This window comes from Marmota monax, unplaced genomic scaffold (genome assembly GCF_021218885.2).
Source record: "Marmota monax isolate L192 unplaced genomic scaffold, Marmota_monax_Labrador192_F-V1.1 WCK01_AAM20220418_F8-fsc00047, whole genome shotgun sequence".
Lineage (NCBI taxonomy): Eukaryota > Metazoa > Chordata > Mammalia > Rodentia > Sciuridae > Marmota > Marmota monax.
In genome coordinates, this window is record NW_026692072.1 from 12,009,025 (window position 1) to 12,020,000 (window position 10,976).

Genomic DNA, 10,976 nt, shown 5'->3' on the forward strand with positions numbered 1-10,976 from the left:
CAGATTGTCTTGATAATACTCATAGAACGTGGGTACTATCCAAACAAGAGGTAGGCAAGTGAACAGATTTGGAGAAGTAGCTTGTCCAGAGTTCCACATCTAAGAAAAATCAAAGTAGGAATTGAAACAAAGGTTGGTGAGGCCTGTGCTTTTGGTTGCTCTGCTCTAAAGAGCTTGTCCTAACCCCAGAGGAGAGGCTGGGGGACGGGGACACACGTAGATGCATCTTTGTCTTTACCTCAGACTTATCCTAGTAAGACCCTACATTCTTCCTCATGTCATTAAAATGGCAGATTTTTGCCAAGAGACTTGGTATTTAAAATGCCTTCATTTGATAGCAGTGCACCTAGCATGACCTCTGGGTCAGATTTTGGCTCCAGCCTTGGATGGTACAACCATGGTTTAGTCCCTTGATCTCTCTGAGAAAATTTCTCAAATTTTAAAGGATGTACTTCTGTTCCCACTATTGCCTGGCAACTAGGGGTAGACATCCAGCCTGGCATGTTTGAAGTTTCTCTGCTGCTTACCTCCTCCCTTCTTTGATCCCCACAAATAGCCTATCAGGGGGACTGTTGCTTCCTGAAATTCACACACAGCAGTTAACAGATTAGACCAATTTGTTTTCCCAGGAAATAGGGCCTAGGGGTTAAGTGGATTTGTAAAAGGTTTGGATAAATTTAAAAATCACGAATGATAGACTTTATTGTTTTTATTTTTATTTATTTATTTTTGGTAGCAGGGATTAAAACTAGGGGTATTAACCACTGAGTCACATCTCCAGCCCTTTTTACTTTTTATTTAGAGTCAGGGCTTCACTAAATTACTCAGAGCCTCACTAAGTTGCTGAGGCTGGCTTTGAATTTGCAATCCTCCTGCCTCAACCTCCAGAGCCGCTGGGATTACAGGTGTGCACCACTGTGCGCAGCTGTGAAAGGACTTAAGATGCCCTTTCATAGCACATTCTTCAAGGTTATTGTTCATCCATTGATATTAGCTGAAGGGCTGTGTTGAGAGGTCACATCCCTGAGTTATAGGGAGTAAAACTTAATATCTATCTGCTTCAGGTCTAGGATAGGGGAGTAGAATATGGATGCCATGTGGTTCTCATTTTTGGCTTGGAATTTTCACTAACATGCATGGTTTTAAAGCAAGAAAGACTCTGAAGTAGTATCTTTAACTACAACCCCACATCCTTTTTCATTTTTCCATACATAAGGGAACAGAGAATTAGGACAGAGTTCCTTTCTCTCATTCTTTGGTTCTTGTTGACCAGAAAGCAGGGTAAACTGGGCACAGTGGTGCACACTTGTGCACTAGCTACTCAGGAGGCTAAGGTTGGGGGATTGAGAGTTTGAGGCCAACATGGGCAACCCAAAACCTGCTTTTTTAAACAAAGACACATCTCACCAACATCACTGTCTGTTGTAAGCTCTGGGCACCTGGGGTTTCAAATTAGTTGTGCTAATTCCAGACCAAAGTGCAGGCACTTTCCAATTATGCTCTTTTACAATAGCAATGAACTCCATTTACCCTGCTGTGAACACTTACCCACTTCAATGCTTGCTGTATAAGGGAGAAAAACAAGGTTAATTTCAGGCAGTCTAGGGACCACTTGTAGATGATGACTGGAAGTAACAGGGAATTCATTTAATAGAATAATCGAGAGTGGATTCAGTTTCCATCAGCTTTTTTTTTTTTTTTTCTACTGGGAATTAAACCCAGGGGTGCTTTACCCCTGAGTTACATCAGTTACATTTCCAACCCTTTTAATTTTTTGAGACAGGTTCTTACAAAGTTGCTGAGGCTGGCTTTGAACTTGCAATCCTTGTATCTCAGCCTCCCGAGTTGCTGGGATTATAGACTTGTGCGGCCACACCTGGCTAGTCTTTCAGTTTTTGAATACCAGATGTGTAGAAGGTGGGCTAGGAGAGCTTCCCAATTGCTTTAAATCTCCCCCTGATCAAGAATCTTAGTCCTGAAGTCTTTGTCACCATGGAGGGAGGTTCTGTGGAATTTATTCCAGACTTGACTCCTGAGTTTACATCTTATTCCTCACTCATACTCATTGCAAAGCAACTGTTGGTCTGAACCAAGAGCTCAGATAACAGGAAATGACCAAGCTCTCCCCAACTCCATTAGTCCAATGAACCTAAATCCAGTTGTGGAGTTGGAATCACTATAGTCCAGCCAATACCTGAGCACAGTCTCATCTGTATTTGGGCAGCAAAGAAAGTGGTGGGATGGAAAAGCTCCTTGGAACTACTGGAGATGACTGAAGAAAAGTCATCACCAAGACCTCAAGATAGGGAAGGATGGAGATTTCTCTGCTCCCCTATGTGGAAAGAAGGAAAGGCAAGTCCTCCTGCCCACAGGAGTAACAGACAGCCCCAGTATGAGCTCAACAGGCAGCAATGAACCTTTTTCCAACTGGCTATTTACCCAGCTGACCCCCAAAAGGTGACAGAGCTGCCCTGCACTCCCAGATATGGAGCATCTTGGGAGACAGGTATAGTTAATGCAAACTTTATTTATAAAAGACTCTTAAATTAGTTGTTGTCTCATGCCATGCATTCATACAGAATACAGTGACCCTTCAGGGCTACAGGGAGAAGAGCTCACAAACTCAAAACTATTAAAGAAGTTCTAATAGTTAAAAGCTAGGAAAGATTAGGACAATTTTACAAATGAGCAATTAAAAATAAAACAAAAGAAAAAGGATATGGAATCTAGTCTGAGCTGAGTGGGGCAGCTGTTTACAAGTCTGTACACTAACCTAATCCACAGACAGTCTTCTAGAGGCGGGTGTCGATGGAGAGAAGCGGGGCACGTACAGACTTGTGCAACAGCTATTCCTGCCCCCCACCTGCTGCGGTCTGATACATACAACCAGTTTGTGTACACTAGGCCTGCCAAGGCCACTTCACACTATGAGGACTTCTAGTTTAGTAAACTAAAGCTGCAGGGTGCAGGGGGATGGGCAGCTTCATTTGCGACTGCTCTTTATTCTCTCCAGTCTTTTTTTCAAGTCATCAATGTTAGTTGTGGAGGACGAGGAGGAGGTCAAAGTTCCTGCAGAGTGGGTCTGGTTAGAATCCAGGTCTGAATGCTGGTGCTGCTCCCGTGATTCCCGCAGCTGAGAGAGCTTGCTGTGGAGCATGTCTGTGGAAGAGGCGACTGGAGGAATTGCTGGTTTGGAAAGCAAAGAGGTCAGTGGAGGTCTGTCATCTTGCTGTTGAGAGAAGAAGAGACACTGTTTAAAACTGGGGAAAGCACGACAAAGGAAAAGATGCAGCTCTGGAACCACATACACCAGGACGGAGCCACTTCTCTGTGGGGCAGCCTATCCCCAAACCATGTAACTGTTCTCCCTGACCCACATAGTAGGAAAGGAGCAGTACCTTTGTGTTGTCCAGACCACATCGCTGTCGGAGGATTTTTAGCCTTTCCAGGTAGACAGATGGACCCACTTCTTCTCCATTTGTGTTACCTATGGAGGACACTGTGCTTGTGGGAGTGGGCACACATGTGACCTCCATCTGAGGGGAGATGCCTAAAGAGGAAAATGTAGAAGGAACATTCAAATATATACATACACTGCTTGGAGACTACTTTGGTCAATCTGTCACCAAAGAGAACAATTAAGAGTTTCTAGGGTTGGGGGTGTAGCTCATTGGTGGAATTTGTGTTAGCATGCACAAGGTTCTAGGTTTGGTCCCTAGTACCTAAAAGCAAATACCAAAAATTTCCATGGGTTTGAATTTTGCCACTGTACTTGAAAACTAAAAAATCCACAAGGATTCACCTGGATGAACTGGGTTCAATCCACAGCACCACATAAAAATAGATACATAAATAAAGTGTCCATCTACAACTAAAAAAATAATTTTATATATATATATATTTGATAAGCATCAGGCAAACTTCAAGGTTTTCAGATACAGAAAGGAAAAACGTACGTAAGTTGGATTGTCTGTCTACAACCTGGTTATGCAAGCAGTTGCTATTCTAGTAATCCCAGGGCTAACTTGGACAATCCAAATAAAACAAAGTATTCCTGAGTATACTGTAATTACCCAACTGAAAAACCTGAGGACCTTCAAATGTGTGGAAGAATCAGATTAGGTTTTGGCCAGGTGAGAAAACAAGAGAAAGCTCTTCTTCAAACCTGTAAAGGCCAGCAAGGAGCTCAAGGCTATGGGGTATTAAGGAAGAAGAGAGGAAGAAGCTGAAGTGTCCAACAAACATCTTTTAAAGCAGGACAGGCACCAGAGTATCTGTAACCTCATCATTAAGATCAATATTCTAACAATACAGGGGAAAACCAAAAATTAAACAAAAAATATAACCAAAAAGATCTATCTTAGTTCCAGGAGACTGAAGCAGAAAGATTGCCAGTTTGAGGCCAGTCTCAGCAATTAGGGAGACCCTGTCACAATATAAAATGAAAAGTGCTGGGGATATAGCTCAGTGTTAAAGTAACCTTGGGTTTAATCCCTAGTTAATGGTAAAAAAACAAAACAAAGCATCTAATTGTGGCTGGGCTTGTAGCTCAGTTGTAGAGCACTTGCCCAGCATGTGCAAGGCCCTGGTTTCCATGCCCAGCACAGAAAATCAACAAAATAAAGACTCCTAATTTGATTTCAATGAAAATGCATTATGTTTCCTAAGATAAGATACTGGGAGGAAAAACTGCTTTATGATAAATAGAAAAGTAAAATGGGTATGTGCAGGGGTTTGCACGCCTGTTAATTCTAGCAACTTGGGAGGCTGAGACAGAAGGATTATAAGTTTGAGGCCAGCCTTAGCAATTTAGCAAGACTTTCAGCAACTTAGTGAGATTCTGTCTCAAAAAGAAAAAAATAAAAAGGATTGAGGATGTCATTCAGAGGTAAAGCACCCTTTGGTACAATCTATAGTACCAAATAAAAAATGAATTCCTCCTCAGGCAAGAGGAATTCTTTAATGTAAAGACAGAGAATGGGCTGGGGCTGTAGCTCAGTGGTAGAGCGCTTGCCTAGCACATTCGATCCTCAGCACCACATAAAGATAAACAAATAAAATAAAGGCATGCTGTCCTTCTACAACTACAAAAAAATTAAAAAAAAAAAAAAGATAAAAGAGATTATGTTGAGAGGGTGAGAAATGAATGAGGAATAATGTAAAAGCCAGTGAGATAAGAGATGTCTGAATAAATGAAACCAATTCAACAGTCAATGGGATCACAGGCTGGTGTTGCAAATGTAGTGTTTAGGTCAATTAATTATAATTTTCAAAAATTTTTTTTAAGAGAGAGAGAGAGAGAATTTTTTTTTTTAATATTTATTTTTTAGTTTTTGGTGGACACAACATCTTTGTATGTGGTGCTGAGGATCGAACCCGGGCTGCACACATGCCAGGCAAGCGTGCCACCGCTTAAGCCACATCCCTAGCCCAATTAATTATTAATCAATATTAAAAACTTTGGAAAAGGAGGCCCTAACCTGATCAACTGATCAACCAAACCATGGTATGTCCATATGTGTACACTGTTTGACATTCTGCTCACTACCCTTCAAGAAAAAGACTCTGGAGGTTGGGGTTGTGGCTCAGTGGTAGAGTGCTCGCTCAGCATGTGCAAGGCCCTGTCTGGGTTTGATCCTCAGCACCAAATAAAAATAAATAAATAGAATAAAGATATGTGTCCAACTACAACTAAAAAATAAATATTAAGAAAAAAAAAGAAAAAGATTCAGAAGGTTTTGGAGAAAGGGAATTTAAGGTGTCAAAAACAAGGAAAACCAATTATTTAAGAGAATAACTGGAGCTTTACCACATGCAAGATACATGCTGAGAAAGAAAGCTGATTTGAGTCTGAAAACCACAGAGGAATTATGCTTTTATAGGTAAACAGCTTTGGAATGAAAGAGTAGATGAACTTTACTAAACTTGGAAAAAATTTAACAATGGACAAATATGAGAGCTGAAGTCAGTTGGCCCTGATGAGAGGAACTTTTGCAATTGGGTCTGTGTTTCACTGGTTAAGGTTGTGACAACTATTTTCTGTAAATGAAATCTTCTAAGTCTTCCTTTTGTCTCTAGATCCTGTGAGCACTGATTCTCAAAAAATGGCTTATTCACTGTGGGAACAGTAATATTTCAGCTTAAACTTAGGATATACGTTCATCATTCATACCATTCAACAAATACCTAGTATGTGCCTGGCAGCAAAACAGATAAAAATCTTTCCCCTGTGGATTTTAAATTCTATCAGAGAGACAGACACTGGACAATGAACCTAATAGATACTATATCATATGTTATGTTAGAGGTGGTTAAGTGCTATGGCAAGGTGAGGGTTAGGTTGCAAGTTTTAAATAAGGTCTCATTGAGATCGCAATATCTGAACACAGATGTGAAAAGAAGAAAGGAAGCTAGTGAATAAGGAAAAGCACTGTACATAAAAGACACAGCCAATGCAGGGGCTGGGTGGGGACCTGGGTTCAGTTCCCAGCAGTGGGAAGAAGCAATCCAAAGAACCTAAGGTACATGCCTGTGTGTTCTGGAAACAACAAGGGGGCTAGTGGGGCTGGAGCGTAGTAGATGAGGTCCCAGAGGTATGAGGGGGTCAGACAATGCAGGGTCTCTAAGACCTTTATAAGGGCTTGCTTTTGTTTCTGCTGAGTGAAGGCTTCTGGAGAATGTTTGAGAAGACTCATTCTGATGCAATGTGTGGTTATGAATATTGGAAAGCAAGGGTGGAAACAGGAAGATCAAGCAGAAGGGCAGTGCTACTCTAGTCCAGGTGAGAGGTAATGATGTATCTGACCAAGTAAGAGTACAGGTGAGTGACTCTGGAGGCTGAAGCAAGAGGTTCACAAGTTGAAGGCCAGCTTCAGCAACTGAGGAAGACCCTGTCTCAAAATAAAGCATAAAAAGGGCTGGGGATGTAGCCCAGTAGTAAAGTACACCTGGGTTTAATCCCCAGTGGGAAAAAAAAAAAAAAAGACCAAAAAAGAAAGAAAGAAGGAAGGAAGAAAGGAAGGGAGGGAGGGGGTAGGGAGGGAAAAGATTTCCATGCATATATGAGTTTTTCAGGATGAACCCAACTACTATGTATAACTAACAAAGCTTTAATTTAAAACAAACAAAAAAAAACAGAGCCGGGCGTGGTGGTACATGCCTGTAATTCCAGCACCTTGGGAGGCCAAGGCAGGAGGCTAAAAGCCAGCCTCAGTAAATTAGTGAGTCCTTAAACAACTTAGTAAGACTCTGTCTCTAAATAAAATATAAAATAGGGCTGGGGGGACTGGGGCTGTGGCTCAGTGATAGAGCGCTCGCCTAGCATGTGCAAGGGTTTGATCTTTAGCACCACATAAAAATAAATGTATTAAAAAAAAAAATAGGGCTGGGGATGTGGCTCAGTGGTTGAATGCCCTTGGGTTCAATCCCCAATACTAAAAAAAAATATATATATATATATATATATATGGGTGAGGAGAAGTGTGAATGGATCCTGAAAACATGATTTGCAGATAGAGCCAAAAAGATTTCCTGACAGAGGAATTCCAAAAGCTCAGGTTCTAACCAAAATAGAAGAAATAAGTTTTCTTCAATTAAAATGGAAAAGAGTACAAATGGAGGAGGTTTGATTGGAATATATGAGCTTAGTTTCTGACGTGTTGAATTTGTGAACCGTGAGCTATATTGAGCTTACTCTTGAAGTTATGAAAGGAAACCATACCTGTTGAAGTGGGAATACGGCCTTTGCCCTCCCTCTCCATCTCAATCACCCGAAGGCCTCTTTCAACATAGCTCTGGAAGAACTGAGAGGAATTTTTCAGAAATGGTTCAATGTCAGCATCTGAATATTTCTTCTTATATTCATATAACTCTGCTAGGCCCTATAAACAAGAGGTGGGGATGGATACCAATTAGTGCCCCTTTTCCACAAAGCAGATCCTCATTTGGTTTAATATTTCCATTCTCACCTCTTTAGTGTTTTCTTTAGATCCAATCTTCTTAAAAATCTCAGCTAAGAAATCATTCACTTTGGCCTTTGATGCTTTTTCATCCTGAAAAATTGGAAAGATATAAGAAAGGTCGGGTTAGACTTATTAATTAGGAGCCAATGGTTGGATATGAACAGAAAATATCTCAAAGTCTGGACCTTAATGGTATGTTCCTGCAGTTAACGGAGACACCAGCACTGCAGAGTCTGCAGCAGAACACCACTCTGGGTTATGGATGGCTCCATTCCCTGGTTTCTACCTCAACTTGATGAAAGTGGATATCAATTAAATAGAGCTCACAGTGTATTATCAGTACCACTGCTTTGGGCAGAGGCACACACACACACACACAAAAACAAAAACCTTCCTTGAGGACTAAAACACCACATGATTATTAGTAGTTTATATTTTAAAATTTCAAGGTGGAAATGGTTACAGCATCACAACAGGAGACTAATTAGATCAATCCCTCACCTTGAACCTTCAGTCTCTGGCTGACCTAAATTTTAGACCAGATCTTTTCCAGTAAAACCTCATTCCCTCAATCTTTCCTATCAGGCCACTCACTATTCGAGATGCTCCCTTTTCTGTCTCCTTATCAGACTTGCTCCCAGACTGGTCCATACTATGCTTCATCATCCGGCAGAGGTGGGCCTCCAGTTCAGACTCATTCTTGTTGTCAATCATCGTGAGGTGGTCTAAGATCTTAGGGAGAAACAAACATATTCAAATAGAAGCCATGTCCTTTCCATGATGTTCTTTCACGCACCCTTAGAGATTAGTTGTTATTCTCTCACTCACCTTGGGTCCTTTTAATTTGCATAAGGTGTGTAGCAAGGTTTTTAGGGTCCTTATGGGAAATTCACTTTTGCATTGCTTCAGTTTCTCTTTGGGGAAGACCTTCATGAAAATGTGAATGTCCAGAAGAATTCTGTCCAGGTTAATGCTATTGATAGTGTCAGGCAATAGTCTAACCATTCTCCAGAGACACTATTGAAAAAAGAAGTTAGGAGTGACTAAAGAATGAGGACAATTTTTCATTATTCATCTTTCTCAAGCTCAGGGGTCATATTTAAAAGATGGTCAGGGATATAAATGTGATCATATCCTTCCAGTTCAGCTGCTACAACATGAAAAATTTTAGTCATTTCATCAAGTCATGGAATCAAGTGTGACAAGTCATCCATCTTCTCATCTACCTTCACTTCTCCCTCCCACTCCCCAGAGACAGGGGACATCATTTAATACTATGAAAATGTGGACCTTAGTACCTGAAAATAATTTAAACTCCTTAACTAAATCTAACCCAAGGAGACAAAATATTTTATACTACTGCAGTACAATAATAATATTATAATTTTATAGATATGATCATTTGGAGTCTTTTGTGAAAGAGACCAAAATATTATAGGGCTACACACATATTATTCCCCCTCAAAGAAATGAAAATTTGTCTCATTAAACTTCTTGCCTTTTGATTCTAGGAAAACTGGTAAAATAGCTATAAAGTAGCTCTTCCTTTTAACTCAGGCCAAGAAATTTTTGGCCTGAGCTTAGTGTATAAATTGGAAGATCAACTATATTTTTTATTGGTTTTGGTTGACTCAGCCAATGTCTTAGCTCAAACTTCCTTTCCCCATATGTTAACAAAGTGATTGTGTCTTTTGAAAGAAATCAAATGATTTCAACTTTACCTTCATAACAAGCTCTGAGAATTTGGGAGAACTGGCTGTTGCTAGTAGGCTGTCTTGGAGCAAAACGAGTAGCGCACTAAAAAAACCACCAACACAATAGCATTAGTTAAGTTTCAAAATTCATTCTAATTAAAGTCATTAATCAAAAGGCAATATGTGAATATACTCAGGAACTCTCTTTTATTACTTGACATTCAATTTTTTTTTTTTTTTTTTGGTACCAGGGATTGAACTCAGGGGCACTCAACCACTGAGTCACATCCCCAGCCCTATATTGTATTTTTTAAGTATCAGGGTCTCACTGAGCTGCTCAGCACCTCGCCATTACTGAGGCTGGCTTTGAACTCGTGATCCTTCTGCCTCAGCCTCCTGAGCTGCTGGGATTACAAGCGTGTACCACTGCGCCTGGCTTGACATCCAATTATTAAAAAAAAAAAAAAAAAAGTCATCATTTAAGCTTTCAGCACTCAGTAAAGAGATAATGCTTATCATTCTATTTTTCATGTCATTGGTAGCTGAGAGATATCTACTTGAAATGTACACATTAGCAGATGTAACTGACATATTTTATAGTCCTCTTCTAGAAAACTCATGGTTATTACTTGGCTTACTGATTTGATATTAGTTTTAGGGGTTATCCCTGGCTAGAATACCTTTGGTCCACGTGGAAGAAGAGTATTAAAAAAAAAAACAAACAACTTATTAAGCAAACCTCAAATTACAACTGATCCAGTGACTTTCTTATTTCTTTCTTTCACTGAGCTATATATCTCCAGCCATTTTTTATTTTGAGATAGGGTATTGCTAAATTGCTCAAGGTATTGCCAAGTTGACTTTCTGATTTCTAAGTGTAGACTAAAGAGAGGCTGTTTCTAGAATCTACTGCTAAAAGTATAAATATACCTCAGGATGTTGGTCTGGTCTGACTTCTCCAGAACCTTTACCACCAAGAGGTTCACAGAGCGGATCACCTGTTGTCCTTCTTCTAGATCTTCAATACGAGAATCCAGCATTAAGGTGATCAGGCCATGCATCAGGTCTTTCAGTACTCCAGTGGAGGCTTCCCGGGCCAGGCTCTCTATCTGAAATAGCTATCCAGTCCTAACTGTGTTAGGGAGGTTAAAACTCAATATTTGGAGCAAAGATGATAAGTGTGGTGGCATATCCTAACAAACATTCAATTATATTATAGTTTCAAAGCTCAGTCTTGAACCATTATATGGAAGTATTTGATAATAGCCAAAATTCTTTTTGTGTGTGTACTAGAGAGTTAACCTAGGGGTGCTCAAACATG

General features: G+C 40.2%; 1 protein-coding gene across 5 annotated transcripts in view; it reads right to left on the reverse strand.

Moving 5' to 3' along the window:
* Positions 1-2,507: 2,507 nt before the first annotated feature.
* Ckap5 (cytoskeleton associated protein 5) overlaps positions 2,508-10,976 on the reverse strand; it is a 102,837-nt gene continuing 94,368 nt past the window's right edge. For all 5 annotated transcript variants that reach the window (XM_046457368.1, XM_046457360.2, XM_046457383.2 and 2 more), the window contains 8 exons: positions 10,586-10,773; positions 9,683-9,758; positions 8,790-8,978; positions 8,556-8,693; positions 7,968-8,051; positions 7,721-7,880; positions 3,399-3,550; positions 2,508-3,229 (listed from right to left, as the gene is read on the reverse strand). In XM_046457368.1, coding sequence (XP_046313324.1) covers positions 2,984-3,229; positions 3,399-3,550; positions 7,721-7,880; positions 7,968-8,051; positions 8,556-8,693; positions 8,790-8,978; positions 9,683-9,758; positions 10,586-10,773 — 1,233 coding nt within the window. In that variant the 3' untranslated portion in view covers positions 2,508-2,983. The remainder of the gene's footprint in view (positions 3,230-3,398; positions 3,551-7,720; positions 7,881-7,967; positions 8,052-8,555; positions 8,694-8,789; positions 8,979-9,682; positions 9,759-10,585; positions 10,774-10,976) is intronic.